Source organism: Rattus rattus, chromosome 4, assembly GCF_011064425.1.
Source record: "Rattus rattus isolate New Zealand chromosome 4, Rrattus_CSIRO_v1, whole genome shotgun sequence".
Lineage (NCBI taxonomy): Eukaryota > Metazoa > Chordata > Mammalia > Rodentia > Muridae > Rattus > Rattus rattus.
Window position 1 is genome coordinate 182,425,701 of NC_046157.1, and position 18,213 is coordinate 182,443,913.

Below are 18,213 nucleotides of genomic sequence, written 5' to 3' on the forward strand. Positions count from 1 at the left end.
GTCCAGACATCTCAGGGACAATTTCACTAGCTTGCTGGCAGAGTCAAACTAAGATCCTAAGCCAAGGAACCAACTCCTATCCTAATTGATGGAAACTCCCTTGCTCAAGCCCTTATGTCAAAACATGATTAGACAATGCTACAGCTCACCCAGCCTCTCCATTCTTTATGGTTTTATTCTTTAAATATGCTGTACAATGTCCCTTCATGGTCCGTCCAGTTCTGAGTCTGTTCTGTGGCCCTAATCGATCAATAGCGGTTTTCCGGAGCTGGGGACCGAACCCAGGGCCTTGCGCTTGCTAGGCAAGCGCTCTACCACTGAGCTAAATCCCCAACCGATCAATAGCGGTTTAATTACAATAAAAATTTGTCATCTGAATTGACCTGGTGTTTGAATTATGTTGGATTTATGTCGGATTTAAGCCGACCCCGCAACAAAATAACAGGGTTTGTTTTCAAATTTTCAAGAACAAGAAATCAACCTCTTTCCTGGCTTGGAAAATGAGATCCTTAGGGCCAGTGCATCAAAAGGCAGGCTCTGGTGTGCTCTAGTATAAATAAGCCAAAGGCTCTTTTTGAGATAGGGTCTGAAGTACCCAAGTTGGCCTTGAATTTGCTATGAAGCAAAGGATTGCCTTAAACTCCAGATCCTCTAGCCTCAATCTCCCAAGAGCTGGGATTACTGGCGTTTGTCCCCACACCCTGATCCTATAGGCTCTTAATGTCAAAATAGGGCAAATTGAAATTCGAGAAAGCCGGCAGGTGTTTGCCTTGCAAGCTGTAACCACTTCAGCTATGTGGGAGGGGGTCTGCCAATTTCGGCGGCCAGAAGCTTCCCAGCAGGAAGAGGCGGGCTCGAGTAGGAGGAAAAGAGCAACCGGAAGGTGCGGGTTTTGGCGCCGACTACACTGCCGCCAGACTGCTCCGCGATGCTGGTTGAAGGCTCTGAGCTGCAGTCCGGCGCTCAACAGCCACGCACGGAAGCCCCGCAGCATGGAGAACTCCAGTACCTGAGGCAGGTGGAGCACATTATGAGCTGCGGCTTCAAGAAGGAGGACCGCACGGGCACTGGCACCCTGTCGGTGTTCGGCATGCAGGCACGGTACAGCCTGAGAGGTAACCGAGGCTGGTCCCCGCTAGCGGGATGGACTGTGGGAGGATCCGGCGGGCTGGGCGCGCGGAGACGCGGGGCGGCCGGCCACGGTTAGCCCTAACCCAGGTTCTGAGGTTCTAGGAGCCTTAAACTCCGCGCGTCCGCCCCAGGGCCGCTAGGTGGCAGCTGCTGCAAGTAAATTAGGTCCTGAAGGTCTCCCTTTGACCTTAATCCCGGTTAAACCTTTTCTCCTGAATCCAGTTTTAACCAGATGTGCGGCCCCGAGGGGAGGGAGTGGGAGAAACTTGTCTGGGCTTGTTCTGACCTTGCCCAGAGGTCTGTCCTGAGTTTGCTCCTCCTCTTCCTCCCCTTATCTGGTGTTCCCCTTTGTTACTGTTTTTTTTTTTTTAAAAATTGGAGCGAAAATGGCTTGGGCGGTGCTACAGATGCGCGGGAAAAGGGGAGGACCCAGCCCGAGGCGGGAGCTGTGGGGTTTCCTCCAACAGCATTGGCTTTTAAAGAGGAACCAGAGGATGTCTGGGAGAAAAGAATGGAATCAAACACAGGACCTTCTAGGTGTTGGCTGGGGATGGGGGTGCTAATGGTGGTATTTAGGATAACTGAAGAGGAACCTGACACTGGCGTGGAGAGTAGCTTTGAGTGGGGATATGCACACTCTTAGGGAATTCACTTAAGTCTCAAACATTTTCTGGAGCTGGAAACTACAGCCTCTGCTGCACAGATTGATCCAGCCTAAAGGGCCTCCGAGAACTGTGGACCCTGACGAACCACAGACCCAGTTGTTGTTGTTTTTTTTTTTTTTTTTTTTTCTTTTCTTTTTTCGAGCTGGGACCGGACCAGGCAGGGCCTTTGTGCTTGCTAGGCAAGCGCTCTACCACTGAGCTAAATCCCAACCCACAGACCCAGTTTTTAATTCTCTTCCTCTTCGTAGACTGCTTTTTTGTCCTTTAGCTCTCTAGTCTTCATTCGGCTTTTTGATAATGTTAAAGATGGAAGTAGTGTTCTGGTTGCAAAACATTTACTCAGGCTGTACCCCTAACCTTAGTATTTTCACTTTGCCTTGTGGATTGCTTGACCTGCCCCCACCCCTTTGCCTCTTAAGCTGTGGACGCTTGGGCATTTTCTTTGGGTACCTTTGAAGTGGATGTCACCAAGTTCCCTGATGGCCATTCTGAGGAGTAAACAATTCTGTTTCCCTATACTACTAGGTCAGTTTGCTTTCCCAGTATCTGAAAACTGTTCAGTTTTTACATGAGGGATATCACCTCTCTGCCCATGGCATATGGACTTGGGTATGGGAGGGCTTTACGTTGTGTCTGAGGTCACATTTTGTGTGTTGTCAATACAGCCCTGTGACTGCGTTCACAGTGGCTGATTAGTGGGTGGGGACCTTTTCTCTTTCCCATATGGGTATCCCCTGGAGAACTGTGATGTCCCTGACTTGTCCAGTAGCTGGGTAGGAGCTTTCTTCTCCTGCAGCTGCTCCAGGGTTTTGGGTCCCAGGAACTTTCCTTCCGTAGAGAAAGCTGGATGGTGGCTTGCTTTATTTTTACCATGTTTTAACTGTATGACAAACTGTTTTTCAGATGAATTTCCTCTGCTCACAACCAAACGAGTATTCTGGAAGGGAGTTTTGGAGGAGTTGTTGTGGTTTATTAAGGTACGGGTGGTGCTGCTATTGGAAGCCGTTAGTCTTCACAACACCAGTCTTAGAAGTCTTAGTAACTTGCAGTTGTTAGCCATCCCCACTTCTTTGGTTCATTTTCCAGTTCTGTTTTCTCTCTCCCACCTATCCTGCTCTCCTCACTAATCTGAAAACATGGGGATATTCCTGCCTAGGGCTCTGGCCATTCCCAGTGCCTACTATCTTTTCCTTCCAGATGGAGTATGATTCTCTCCCTTTCTTCCAGTCCCACTCAGATAGCCTTGACCTAATCAAGATAGATTCTTCTCCCTTCTCACTTCTTTCTCTCTCCTTATAGGGAAACATCATCAGCTGGCCTATAAATCAGCTTTTCATGATTTTTCTGGATGGGAGATAAATAAGTACAATGTCCCCTGAGTTTCCCAAAGTTAGAGAATCTATTTGTCCTGTTTGCTATTGTATTCCTAGGTCCGGAATGTCGCCAGCCATGTGGTCTGTGGTTACACAGAAACCCTGTCTTGAAAACAAAAACAAAACAAAGCGATTGACAAGTTATTTATTGGGAGTGAAAAAGTTAAAAGAAAGAGGGGCTGGAAATCTGACACCATGGTTGAGAGCACTTGTTCTTTCAGAGGACCCAGATTTGGTTCCCAGTCCCCACAGGATGACTGAAGCATTTTCCAGAAAAGCTAACTAATGATTATCACTACAAATTCTTTAGCCAGATACATGATACATGAACAAACTGTACTTGGAGTATTATTAAACAAGTCCATTTGGGGGATTATGTGTAGACATGGAACATGCTTGATTTAGCAGTTCAAAACTGTCATGAGGTAGGAATATATTAGGAACTTGGAGGTTTTAGAACATAAAATCAGGCAGTGATGGCTCACACCTTTGATTCCAGCACTCAGGAAGCAGAGGCGGGTGGATCTGTGAGTTTGAGGCTAGCCTGGTCTACAGAGTGAGTTCTAGGATATCCAGGGGTACACCTGGAATTTCCTCACCTGATAACCTAGGATATCTCGGGGTGTGGGGGGAAGAAGAATTAAAAGGGAAGGCTGGGGAAGTGGTTGGTTCAGTGGCTAAAAGCACTTGCCATATAAATCAGATTGAGTTTGGATCCCTGGAATTCTTATAAAAAGCCCTATTTGGTGGTGCCATCTAATCCCAGAACTTCTAGGGGAGAGATAGGCCATGGAGATAGGAAAATCTGTTGGAAACTCATAAGCTAGCTAGCTTGGGTGGGTGGTGCAGCAACAGAAACAAGAAAGGACTCCCACCTTGGTAAGAAGGCAAGAACTGCATGCATACAACTGTATGTATACATATATACACAAAGATTTTTAAAAGTTGAAGGGAAAAGAAAAACCTTTAGGGAGTTTCTAATAAGGGAGTCTGGCCAGGACCAGCCTGCTTAAAGATAGGCTGTACATGGACAGGATGCCGTGGGTAGGAGATGAGTAGCTCAGAATCCCCTTTTATGCCTGTTCTAACTCATTTTTTTCTAGGGCTCCACAAATGCTAAAGAACTGTCCTCCAAGGGAGTGAGGATCTGGGATGCCAACGGGTCCCGAGACTTTTTGGACAGCTTGGGATTCTCTGCCCGACAGGAAGGAGACCTGGGCCCAGTTTATGGTTTCCAGTGGAGACATTTTGGAGCAGACTACAAAGATATGGATTCAGGTAAGGAGAGAACAATGCTTCAGGTCTCCTGAGTGTTCTTGCTCAAAAATCCATTGTAGAGTATGATGGCTAAGTTCACATCATGGGAGCTGATACAAACTGACTTTGTGAGAAACAATGCTGGGTTATGGTGGAGAAGCTACAACTAAATCACATAAAACCCCAGTGTACTCTTGGTGGCTAACACATGTTGGGCATGATTGAAACTTTCTGAACCTTGTCACTGGCAAATAGTGGTAGGTTTGGTTCATAAGGGCTTGTGATAGATGGAGGTTCATCTGGGACTGGGTGTAGGAGTTGCCTTTGATGATCATTCCTCTGCAGGGCTGAGGCACTAGCAAATTTGTAGTCCGTGTAGTGTTTCTGTGCAGTGCCGGACTTACCCTCTTCTTCCTACTCTGTGGGAACAGAGGGTGAAGAAAACATCTCATTTTATGACTGGCATCTTCCTCTCTCTCAGTACTGCTTTGAGTGTCAGAGACCTGCCTTCAGCTTTTGTCATTTCTCCCTAGAACAGGTTCCAGAGTCAGTGTCTCACTAGAGTTTGTGTGTGTGTTCTTGTGTGTGCAGGAAGTAATAAATTACTGGCTGGGCAGACACCAGCAACCTGGACTGTACGCTTTTCCTCTCAAGGGGACAGTCACAGCTCCTAGCAAATTGGAAGAATTTGGGCCTTGTGGGGGGTTTGAATGAGAATCTCCTCCGTGGGTTCATATGTATAAATGCTTAGTCACCAGGGAGTGGATTTGAAAGGATTAAGAGGTGTGACCTTGTTGATGGAGGCGTCACTTTGGGGTTTCAAAGCCCACGCGGAGCCCAGAGTCTCTTATCCTGGTGCCTGCAGATCTGGTTGTAGAACCCTCAGCTGCTTCTCCAGCACCACGCCTGCATGCTACCAAGCTCCCCACCGTGCTGATAATAGACTGAACCTCTAAAACCATAAGCAAGGCCTCCATTAAATGTTTTTGGTGTTTTTTTTTTTTTTAACACGAGTTGCCACGGTCACGGTGACTCTTCACAAGCAACAGAACAATCAAATAGGCCTAGTCTCCAGATTCTTCAGTAAAGCCTAAAGTTGTATTTGTCTGCAATTGAGATTTTTTTTTTAAAGATTTATTTATTATATATAATCACCACCACAATTCAGCAATTTCCTGGAGTCTTTAATATTGCCTTCTTGGAGCTGTGATTTTTGAGAATTCCCTCCCTCAAAGTACCAACCATGCTAGAACATTGACTGGCTTGTCTTAGAAGTGTATACAGGGGAGAGTGGATGAAGTAGCCGTGGTCTTCATTAACAGATCACTTCTCAGCCTCCACGTTTCAGCAGGAAGCAGGGAATTAAAGTCCACAGACGACAACTGGAAAAAATGTACCAGATCATTAAACTAATTACAGTTTTCCTGGTAGTTGTAAGTCAGTGATGTGTTTAGCGACTAAGTTGTAATGTTGTTTTAGGTGGAAGTGTGTGTAACACAGTGAGGGCCTAAGTCCTAGAAACTATTCTATGGTTCCGATATTTAGAATATCTGTGAAATGCCATCTTCTATTTAAGGTCCAGTGTTCTATGGGACAATAATAGATTGTGTTGGTGAAGGGTGGCAAGAGTGGTTGGTAGGTACAAAGCTACATTTTATGGGAACACGGGGAGAATCTTAAACTGCTGAGATTTTAGGTAATGGGCATATTTTTGTTACTAAGCTAGATTATCTAAAGCTAAACTTTGAGGGAAAGATGTTTATTTAGATCAAGGTGTCTTAAACCTTTTCTACTGTGATTCTTTTTTTGCCCAATAATTTACATATTTATGTAGTCCCAGGTATATAGGTACACAAATACACAAACCAAATGAAATAAGTGATTAAAAATTTACTTTATGACAATTCTTTGATATAATTGTAATTTATTAAAGAGGAAAACAAGTTTTACACACTAGTGAGATGGGTGTGTTTGTTAATTCTCACAAAAAATTAAATCTTAGCCTAATACAGGTTGTAGGGCATTTTCAGAGTCTATTGATACTTTGATTTTATACGTGTCAAGGATGAGAACTCTACACCACAGAAATATGTAGTACAAAATGGCAGAAGTATGTTTGCCATTTTAGATATTGTTGGCATTTCTCTTCGAATCCCAAGCCAGAATTCACTGAATGATGTTTTTGTGAAACGCAAGTCAATTTTTAAAACCAAAAATTCTTTTTTTTCCATCTTTATTAACTTGAGTATTTCTTATTTACATTTCGATTATTATTCCCCTTCCCAGGGTTGGGGATTTAGCTCAGTGGTAGAGTGCTTGCCTAGCAAGCCCAATGCCCTGGGTTCTGTCCCCAGCTCCGGGGGAAAAAAAAAAATTATTCCCCTTCCTGGTTTGCCCAACCCCTCCCCATCCGCTTCTCTATGGGTGTTCCCCTCCCCCCAACAATCACGTTCACTGGCAGGCCCAAAGGCTTCCCCTTCCACTGGTGCTCTTACTAGGCTATTCATTGCTACCTATGAGGTTGGAGCCCAGGGTCAGTCCATGTATAGTCTTTGGGGTAGTGGCTTAGTCACTGGAAGCTCTGGTTGGTTGGCATTGTTGTTCATATGGGGTCTCGAGCCCCTTCAAGCTCTTCCAGTCCTTTCTCTGATTCCTTCAACGGGGGTCCCGTTCTCAGTTTAGTGGTTTGCTTCTGGCATTTGCCTATGTATTTGCTGTATTCTGGCTGTGTCTCTCAGGAGAGATCTACATCTGGTTCCTGTTGGCCTGCACTTCTTTGCTTCATCCATCTTATCAAATTGGCTGGCTGTATATGTATGGGCCACATGTGGGGCAGGCTGTGAATGGGTGTTCCTTCTGCCTCTGTTCTAAACTTTGCCTCACTATTCCCTGCCAAGGGTATTCTTGTTCCCCTTTTAAAGAAGGAGTGAAGCATTCCCATTTTTTTTTTTTCCTTTTTTTTTTTTTCGAGCTGGGGACCAACCTAGGGCCTTGCGCTTTGCTAGGCAAGCGCTCTACCACTGAGCTAAATCCCAACCCCATAAGCATTCCCATTTTGATCATCCTTCTTGAGTTTCATGTGTTCTGTGCATCTAGGGCAATTCAAGCATTTGGGCTAATAGCCACTTATCAATGAGTGCATACCATGTGTGTTTTTCTGTGATTGGGTTACCTCACTCAGGATGATATTTTCCAGTTCCCTCCATTTGCCTATGAATTTCATAAAGTCATTGTTTTTGATAGTTGAGTAATATTCCATTGTGTAGATGTACCACATTTTCTGTATCCATTCCTCTGTTGAAGGGCATCTGGGTTCTTTCCAGCTTCTGGCTATTATAAATAAGGCTGCTATGAACATAGTGGAGCACATGTCTTTGTTATATGTTGGGGCATCTTTTGGGTATATGCCCGAGAGAGGTATAGCTGGATCCTCAGGCAGTTCAATGTCCAATTTTCTGAGGAACCTCCAGACTGATTTCCAGAATGGTTGTACCAGTCTGCAATCCCACCAACAATGGAGGAGTGTTCCTCTTTCTCCACATCCTCGCCAGCATCTGCTGTCACCTGAGTTTTTGATCTTAGCCATTCTCACTGGTGTGAGGTGAAATCTTAGGGTTGTTTTGATTTGCATTTTCCCTTATGACTAAAGATGTTGAACATTTCTTTAAGTGTTTCTCAGCCATTCGGCATTCCTCAGATGTGAATTCTTTGTTTAGCTCTGAACCCCATTTCTTAATAGGGTTATTTGTCTCCCTGCGGTCTAACTTCTTGAGTTCTTTGTATATTTTGGATATAAGGCCTCTATCTGTTGTAGGATTGGTAAAGATCTTTTCCCAATCTGTTGGTTGCCGTTTTGTCCTAACCACAGTGTCCTTTGCCTTACAGAAGCTTTGCAGTTTTATGAGATCCCATTTGTCCATTCTTGATCTTAGAGAATAAGCCATTGGTGTTTTGTTCAGGAAATTTTTTCCAGTGCCCATGTGTTCGAGTTGCTTCCCCACTTTTTCTTCCATTAGTTTGAGTGTATCTGGTTTGATGTGGAGGTCCTTGATCCACTTGGACTTAAGCTTTGTACAGGGTGATAAGCATGGATCGATCTGCATTCTTCACATGTTGACCTCCAGTTGAACCAGCACCATTTGCTGAAAATGCTATCTTTTTTCCATTGGATGGTTTTGGCTCCTTTGTCAAAAATCAAGTGCCCATAGGTGTGTGGCTTCATTTCTGGGTCTTCAATTCTGTTCCACTGGTCTATCTGTCTGTCTCTGTACCAATACCATGCAGTTTTTTATCACTATTGCTCTGTAATACTGCTTGAGTTCAGGATAGTGATTCCCCCACTAAGTCCTTTTTTATTGTTGAGGATAGTTTTAGCTATCCTGGGTTTTTTGTTATTCAGATGAATTTGCAAATTGTTCTGTCTAACTCTTTGAAGAATTGGATTGGTATTTTGATGGGGATTGCACCATTTTTACTATATTAATCCTGCCAATCCATGAGCATGGGAGATCTTTCCATCTTCTGAGGTCTTCTTCAATTTCTTTCTTCAGAGGCTTGAAGTTCTTATTGTACAGATCTTTCACTTGCTTGTTTAAAGTTACACCGAGGTATTTTATATTATTTGGGACTATTATGAAGGGTGTCGTTTCCCTAATTTCTTTCTTGGCTTGTTTCTCTTTTGTGTAGAGGAAGGCTACTGATTTATTTGAGTTAATTTTATACCCAGCCACTTTGCTGAAGTTGTTTATCAGCTTTAGTAGTTCTCTGTTGGAACTTTTGGGATCACTTAAATATACTATCATATCATCTGCAAATAGTGATATTTTGACTTCTTTTCCGATCTGTATCCCCTTGACCTCCTTTTTTGTTGTCTGATTGCTCTGGCTAGAACTTCAAGAACTATATTGAATAGTAGGGAGAGAGTGGGCAGCCTTGTCTAGTCCCTGATTTTAGTGGGATTGCTTCAAGTTTCTCTTCATTTAGTTTAATGTTAGTGACTGGTTTGCTGTATATGGCTTTTACTATGTTTAGGTATAAAACCAAAAATTCTTAACATAATACAATCCAAAGATACACTAATTTGGGCTAGTGAGATGACTCTGGATAAAGCTTCTGTTATACAGGCCGTAACAACTTAAGCTTGATCACTAGAGGGTGGAACAAGGAAAGTAATTCCTGAAAGTTGTTCTCTGACCTCACCATGTGCACTGACACGTGCACCACTCCACATACACACATCAGATGCATACACATAATATTAAATAAATTTAAAAATTAAGAACAACTTTTCCCCTCCCACAAAACCAAAGACATTTGAATACATGACAGAAAGTCAGGAAATAATGAGAGCCTTGTTTTTTTTTATAAGTAGATCATTGTGATTCTAGAAAAGCAGTATACTGTACCATAGCATGTCAGTTTATAATATTTAATTGTCTTGAATCCAAGTCCAAGTGTTTCAGGCGATATTTGTTGGTGCTCTGTGTTATACCACAGGTACAGTGCATGTGTATGTACATGTGTACATGTTTTTAGAGCCATAGCTGCGGTGAAGCCAACACACAATGCAGAGAGCTCTTCCAGAGTCACTTCTGGTTCTTTTTTTTTTTTTTTTTTTTAAATATTTTTAATTTTTTTTTTTTTTAAGATTTTTATTTTATTGTATGTGAGTACACTGTAGCTGCCTTCAGACACACCAGAAGAGGGCATCAGATCCCATTACAGATGGTTGTGAGCCACCATGTGGTTGCTGGGATTTGAACTCAGGACCTCAGGAAGAGCAGTCGGTGCTCTTAACCACTGAGCCATCTCTCCAGCCCCACTTCTGGTTCTTTATGCATTTGATTGTGAATTAGTTTTGGGATGTTTAGTTTTTCATGGCTCCCACATTCATTTACCCAGTCACATATGGGGTGTGTGTGTTTTCACCCTAAACCCATAGTTTAGGAAGCTGTGGCAAAATCTCAGTGCTGGTGGTCCTCATGTCTACATTTTGATGATAGTGTTCAGAACTCCAAGGTGACACAGTATCCGGTGATAAGAGATGAGAAGAGTGTTGTTTCTTCTTAGAAGTCACCAGAATTCACTCAAGGAAACTTCACCCAAATGACTTTCTAATCCTAATCTCCTTTTAACGGCCGCAGAATTAGATGAAATTTTTACCTAAAAATGAAAATTGCATTTCAATTCATGAACCCTTGCATGACACATTTAAACCTTATTCCAACAATAGTCAGAAATAGGAACAGTTTTAAGCGGAGGGGGTAACATTGTACAGACTAAATATTTGAAAGTCTTAACCAGAAAAGAACTTAAGGAAGGACCAGAAGGTGCTGTGTATCTTAGAACCATGGTTCAGGAAGTAAGGCTGCCAGCGTCATCACATGAGAGGCTGTGTCTGTTGTGACTTAGTGTGCATGTATTCTGACAATTCTACAGATTACTCGGGTCAAGGAGTAGACCAGCTGCAAAAAGTGATTGACACCATCAAAACCAACCCCGATGACAGAAGAATCATCATGTGTGCCTGGAACCCAAAAGGTACACAGCATCCGGGTCCTTTCCCTTTGGATAAACTGGCTCGTTCCATGTGCCGGTGGAGCTGCCTCTGGTCATGTGATTGATTGTGTGCCCTTGAGCAACTCACTCACACTTCGCTCTTATTTTTACCTTCATGCTTTGGGGTTAGGCTCATGTGATCCTCTTCATGCTTTTATATTACAGAGGCCTGTTAAAACACCCACGATTTTAACTTTTTAATTTGGAGCAGATGAAGTTTCAAGTATTAACACTTAACTAGATTATAAAACTAAATTGTACAAGGGTCTAGTGAGTACCTAGGAAAGGTCATTTGTATTTATAATAACAGTTTCCTAGGCCTTTGCAAATGAGGTAATTTCCCTTTTATTGGTGCTGTCAGCAGCGGCTCAAATGGAAGAGTACTGCTTCAGTATAAACGTATACTTGCAGATAGCTAATGGACAAGCGTCTGTGACCTCCGCTGCAGGGTTGGGAAAATGGTCTGACTTTGAGATAATGGGAAGGTATGAGTTGTGGGTGTCTGTAACCTGCTGGCTTTTTTTCATGGCTGGCTTGGTTGCTGTTTTACCTTTTTCATAGCTATATTATCTATCTATCTATCTATCTATCTATCTATCTATCTATCTATCTATCTATCTATCTATCTAAAACCTGTCCTTATTTCCCCATTGACTCCTCAGATCTTCCCCTGATGGCACTGCCTCCTTGCCATGCCCTCTGTCAATTTTATGTGGTGAATGGGGAGCTGTCTTGCCAGCTTTACCAGCGGTCAGGAGATATGGGTCTGGGTGTGCCCTTCAACATTGCCAGCTATGCTCTGCTGACCTACATGATTGCACATATCACGGGCCTGCAGGTGAGCTTCTTTCAGAAGGCCAATGCAGTACACTGAACTCATGGCAGGGAATTCAGCCACAGTATTAGAATTATGTGCATGTGAATAAGACAGGGTTACCTTATAACCCTCCTTGGAGCTTTCTGGCCCCTTGTTGCCTATGAAAACTAACATTCATATGGGGTGTGTGTGTGTTAAGGGGTCAGGGGAGGTTGGAGATATGGCCTTATTCCATAATCCACATTAGCCCTCACCTACTGTCTCACTGTTGGCACATAGTCCAAGAATGAAGTCCTAAGAATTCTGAGTACAACGCAGAATTGTTCTTGGAATGTGTTTTCATGCTCCTCTCAGGTGTAGCAGATAGGAGAGAGTTTACTTTAGCTGTTATTTATATACCTCTATAGAAAAACATGTTTTTGCCACATGCAGCTTGTCTTTGTGATTATACACTTTAGTCAAGTGACTCTTCTTAACCCTCAGAGTATAAATTGTCTAATGCTCTGAATAGAGCTTGACTATTGCACGAGACTTTTAAGTCCACTTCAGTTTTATGCCCTCCCTGTTCTAGGTTCACTATGCCAACTAGAGCAGTAAACATCTCAGCCTTCCAAGTGCTGGGATTACATGTGTGAGCCATCACTTACAACTTTAAAAACGTTTGTAAATTAGCTTTTCTCAAAAACCGTTCTGATAAAATTACTGTTTTGGGAAGCTTATATTTTATTGTGTGTGTGTGTGTGGGGATCAGAGGACAATTCACATGAGTCCTCTTCCTCCGTGTACGTCCCAGGTTGTCAGGCTTAGTGACAGATGCCTTTACTGACTTGAGCCATCTTACCTGCCCTTAGTCTGTTTTAAAATGATGTGTTTTTTAAAAGAATTTAAACTAAAATATTAACTGTCGTGTTTCCTCCTGTGAGACATTTTTAGCCAGGTGATTTTGTCCATACTTTGGGAGATGCACACATTTATCTGAATCATATTGAGCCGCTGAAAATTCAGGTAAGAAATATACCTATACCTGTTAGTTCTGTTTTTGAGCTTGGTGCCTTCTCTTAACAGATTGGATGGGTGGCAGGGTATCCTTTGTATCACAGTCACTCTGTTTGATGCTGTCTTATATTGAAGTGCTCTACCTACAGGGCTTTTCATAATGGAGGTTGAGCAGAGATGAGGCCATAGTCAGCTTTAGCAACCGCAAGCACTAAAATCAGTAAGGTGTTAAGTTCCAGTACCAGAGATAAGGCGTTCTAACTCATAATTTTACTTGAAGAATTAAAATATAAATGTTTGACTTTGGGGTTTTATGTTTAAGTCCAGTAAGTAGTTAGGGCTGAACTTTAAAGAGTCTGTCTGTTCAAATCCCTATAGCACAGTAGGCAACAAATGAATTGAGACGGCAGTAAAGAATAAATATCATATCCATCTTTTATGAACCTTAAGGAACAAAACTAGACTGGCAGGAGTAAACAACTGTGTCCCTGTAAGTGTAGTCTACTTATCAGGAATTATCTGGTGGCTTCAGCTTATAATCACAGCTAGTTAAGAGATTCCTGGAGCCGGAGCAGGAACATTCCAAGTTCAAGGCTTGCCTGAGCTACAGAATGGGTTCGACCTAAGTTTAGATAACTGACCCAGACCCTGTGTCACAATAAGAAGGTAAACGAAGAGCTGAGCCACGGCTAAATCGTAGATTACTTGTGTAGCTCTCGTGAGGCTCGGTGCAATCCCCAGTGTTGCAGAAAGAAAAGACACTCCTGGAAAATAGTACCTTGTGATAAAATACTGTGTTGGTTTCATGAAGAGACCCAGGAATGGATGTAAAATAATGCTATGATTTTGTTTTTAGCTACAGCGAGAACCAAGACCTTTCCCAAAGCTCAGAATCCTCCGAAAAGTTGAGACAATCGATGATTTCAAAGTTGAAGACTTTCAGATTGAAGGGTATAATCCACATCCAACAATTAAAATGGAAATGGCTGTTTAGTGCTTTCAGTGATGCTGTGAATATCATCAGTTTTTACTGAAGGAAAAATTGACAGTGATCTGTCTGTAATGATCACCAGCATCTAAAGTGTCCCAGACACTGAGAAACTGCCTTTCCTTTAGTATTTACTGAAGGTATGTATAAAGCTGAGACTATATACTCGGCAAAACCCCAGGCATTTATGTATATCTAAAAGGTGGTGAAATTCAGAGTATATTGTATATAAACTTGAAGTATGTTACTGTTCATTTCTAAACATTTTATATGCTATATAGTAATAGTTTTGCATTTGTCGGTTTCTTAAAGACTTTTAGTTTTTGTGTGAGCATTATAGGTCAGAGAGCTCAGTTTGAGGTTAGTGACAGGCTCCATTTCTGCCTAGAAAATTGACTGACCTAAAAACCCTAAGCCTTCATTAGCTCATTGTTAACAGTCTTATATATCTCAGGCTGGCCTCAAAGCACTCGGAAGCTGAGGGTAAATTGGGCTTATAAAAACAAAGCCCTATTCACATTAGGTGACTTGCTATATAGCACGAGCTTCCTTAGCCCGCTACCTCTGAGGTGGTCGGTTTTAGGTGGTGTAGTGCCTTTTGATTTAATTTTTATCTTCCTTGGATCCCTTTGGCTTGACCTTGTCTTATATAGAAGAAACAATAAAATGTTTGTTATATGTATGAAAAAGGAAAATATAAAACCCACAAGATTACATTTATTCTGCCTAGGTGTAGACAGGGTCTCATTTTAACATGTATGTCTTGCAGCTGTCTTAGTCATCTTTTTGAGCAGAGCAAGCAAGTGGATTACAAAGCAAAAAATGGCAGTTAGCCTGACCTTTTTATCTTGCTAGAACAGCAAATTTTATAAGATCAGTCAGCTTAATAGACTAAACATCTGGTTAAAAAAAGGAAAGTAGTCAGAGTACAGTCTGTATAAGCTAAGAGTTTACATGCTAGAGGCATGTAAATATGTTAACCATCACCAGCTATTGTTTAAATCACGTTTTAAGTTTTGTTTGAGGGAGGTGGTATGGAGGACATGTCTCAAACTTAAGTCCTAGTCCTGGCGCTCAGTATGCTAGCCTGAAACTTGTTGCAAAACTCCAGCTTCTGCATGCTGGGATTATAACTGGGAGCTCCAGTGCCTAGCTAAGACAGTTTTGTAAGAGTTTTGCAGTGTGAAGAAATACAATTTGTTCCCATTAATTTCAGTGGGGCACGACTGATCACAGGATTCTAAACCATTTCAGGACAAATCAGTGGATCCTTTCTATTGCTCACAGTACTGCAGAACCAGTTTTTTTCTGATTTATAACAAGTATTAGAATGAGGAATTATGAAATGTTGCATAGTTTTCAAAAGTGTAGCACTTGACAGAGATTTTTAAAGAACACTAAAAGCATGAAGCATTTCACTTCAGAAAAAAAGTGTTAGGGCTGAACACATAAATCTTGAGCAGCAAGAAGTTTCACAGATTCTTCATTTTTGTTGAGAAGCCTGCATCCTAGCAGAGACAGGTTGACACGTGTTAACACTGGTTTCTTCTACCTCTAATCGAGAGGTAATTCAATATTTAAGAAATTAAGTTTGGGGGCTGGAGAGATGGTTCAGCAGTTGAGAGCACTTGCTGCTCTTCTAAAATACCAGGGTGGTTCCCAGCACCTATGTCAAGCAACCTTTTGTAATTCCAGTTCCAGGAGATTCCCTCATTTGTCCATCATGGGCGCCTACCCACATACATGTAATTAAAAATAAAACTTTAGGAGCGGCTCAGCGGTTAAGAGCACTGACTGCTCTTCAGAGGTCCTGAGTTCAATTCCCAGCAACCACATGGAGGCTCACAACCATCTGTAATGGGATCCAATGCCCTCTTCTGGTGTGTCTGAAGACAGCTACAGTGTACTCACATACATAAAAATATTTTTAAAATTTAATATGCAAAGGTTTTTGTTTGAAAGAAGATGGAAGGTCATACTTTATTGGCTACTTACCTGGATTGTAAGTGAAACTAAAACTTTAGTAGCTTAATATCTGTCTGGTGCAAATGAGCCATGATCTGGATAAAAGGCCCAGGTCATTAATGTGCAGATGCTGCTGGCTTTGGGAAGAAGGAATGTGTGTTTTAAGGGCTCAGCAACTGGGAATACGACAATAGCTCTGTCGTAAGATTTCTATTGTGATAAAGCTGACCAAAAAGCACCTGGAGGAGATGATTTATGTCAGCTTACATCTCAGGTCAACTCCACACCAAGGGAAATCAGAGCAGGAACTTAGGCAGAGGTCACTGAACAATGTTACTTACTGCCTTGTTCTTCGTGGCTTCCTTAGTTTATCTTACATTTTGGACTATACCTGTCCAGGGGTGGGTCCACCTTATATCATCTAGGACTCTCTACACTGTCCCCCAGTAAGCTGGGCATACCCATATCAACGTCAATTAAAATGCATCATTGTCTTGCCCACAGGCCAGTCTTGACATTTTCTCAATTGAGGTTCCCTCTTCCATAATGAATCTAGCTTGTGCCAAGTTGACATAAAGCTAGCTGTACTCTGACCTTCGTTGATACTCATTACTAATGAACCATTTGTTATTGAAAATCAATTCTTTCAGAGACACAATGGCTTCTGACAGGCTTCAGCTTACCTTGGGAGGCAGATATGAAGCATGTTTGATCACCATGGGATATTTGAAATGTTCATGCAGATGGTCCACATATTCATTCACACATCCTAGGAAATTGGGAGCATTAGTGCTTGAAATTAGATAATTTATAAGCTAGCAACTATGAAAGCAGGAAAGTATCCTTAAATGGTGAGCTGAGCAAATGGCTCAGTGAGTAAAGCATTTGCCTTGCAAGCATGAGGATCTGGATTTGATCTCAGGAACCCGTAAAAGCTGTGTATGGTAGGGCATGTGTTCACTGAGATGGGAGGTGGTGATGGAAGAAACCCTGAAGGCTCAGGTGGGCCAGCTGGTGTTCATATGGTAAGCAACAGAGACCCTACCTCAGACTAGATAGGGAGGTGAAGACCAACATCTGAGGTTGTCCTCTCCATAACTGCCTGTACTCAGCATGACACAAACACACAACTCTTGCAGTGGCAATCTGTGGTTGTAGCTAAATGTTAGCAGAATTCTTGGCTTGGATGAAATCCTAGGTTTGATCCCCAGGTCTTAGCTGTTATATGCAAAGGTAGGGTCTGAGACACTGTAAAGTTACCTTGAAAGTTTTGTAGTAACCCCACATCAATTCAAATTACAGAAAACCGGAATTATGGTTCCTAATGCCAAATGTTAACTAGATTAAACTGCCAAATGAGGTTCCTTCTATCTACCTGTTCAGATGATTGAATGAAAAGCACAGGTTTGGAATTGTGTCAATCTATTAAAATTCTGCATGCATGTCCAGTTTTGTGGTTAGGTGCCGTACGTACATAAATGGTTATGTAACCCAATCTGTCTCCTTAGTCACCTGATATCATGATGGCACACAATAGGGTGTGTGCCAGCCTGTACCAGTGTGTGGCAGTTCTTAAGATTACAACCTCCCATTTTTGTGTGAAATTTCTTAGGACAGAATGTTTTAGGGAAATGAACCAACACAGGGAGGAAAATGCTGTGGTGATGCTCACTAAGAGATGCAGTAAACTCAAAATAGCTTCTGGAAGCCCTGAAACCGACCATATGCACTAGGCCCCTCCTTCCCAAAGGAAATAGACTGCTGCCTAGAAGAAACAGATAGCCACAGCCGAAGTACTTAGAGAAAACAAAGACCAGATGAGCTGCCTGGAAGCAGCTCAGACCAGCTGAGTCACCTGAAAGGGACACTCTTCAATTTGTGGTGCTGCCTGCAGGCTATGCAGTGTGTTGCAAGTTCCAGCTTTGTGAGCTGTCACCCATGCTGGGTTGGCTTTGATGATGCCGCTGTCTTTGTGTTATTTCTGCTCCTATAAGTAGCCCCTTACCCATATTCTTATAAGTAACATCAATAAAACTTATTTGTTCATCAAGTTGGACCTTTGATGATATCTGCACTTGGATCTGTCATTAGTTCCCTATATAGGGTGAGTAGAAGTTTGTTTGCAACTCCCCAGGAATAATGTTACACACAACCAGGAACACACAAATAAAATGGCGAGAGAAGATGATGGCTCCTGTGTTGGGAATAGGTTGCAGATAAATATACAGCTACATGGGGGAAGACAGTTGGGTCTCAAAAAACCTGCAGAAAATGACACAGCAGAAAGGTTAGGATATCAACACCTGGTGCTGGTATCTGGTGGGGTTTGTTTTATACAGACATTTCAGAGTTGTAAAGCCGGTATGAAGCACCAGCTCTGGTTTGCTGGATCTCACCAGTGATGCTGCACTGAGATGTTAGATGACTCAAACCCTGGGACTGGCAGGATTGTTAAAACACGGA

At 42.4% G+C, this 18,213-nt stretch overlaps 1 protein-coding gene across 1 annotated transcript; it reads left to right on the top strand.

Moving 5' to 3' along the window:
* The first annotated feature begins 862 nt into the window (after nucleotides 1-862).
* Tyms (thymidylate synthetase) lies at nucleotides 863-17,806 on the top strand. Its single transcript, XM_032901769.1, has 7 exons — nucleotides 863-1,115; nucleotides 2,700-2,773; nucleotides 4,273-4,447; nucleotides 10,865-10,966; nucleotides 11,647-11,822; nucleotides 12,735-12,806; nucleotides 13,654-17,806. Exons 1-7 carry the CDS (start codon nucleotides 929-931, stop codon nucleotides 13,789-13,791), a joined length of 924 nt encoding a protein of 307 aa, XP_032757660.1. The 5' UTR covers nucleotides 863-928; the 3' UTR covers nucleotides 13,792-17,806.
* The last annotated feature ends 407 nt before the right edge of the window (nucleotides 17,807-18,213 follow it).

What these genes read in the sequence shown, in the direction of transcription:
- Tyms (XM_032901769.1), top strand. Translation starts at nt 929, where the DNA reads ATGCTGGTTGAAGGCTCTGAGCTGCAGTCCGGCGCTCAACAGCCACGC. An exon ending in CACATATCACGGGCCTGCAG is followed by an intron (nt 11,823 to 12,734) that starts GTGAGCTTCTTT and finishes AGACATTTTTAG; the next exon opens with CCAGGTGATTTTGTCCATAC. An exon ending in TTGAGCCGCTGAAAATTCAG is followed by an intron (nt 12,807 to 13,653) that starts GTAAGAAATATA and finishes TTTTGTTTTTAG; the next exon opens with CTACAGCGAGAACCAAGACC.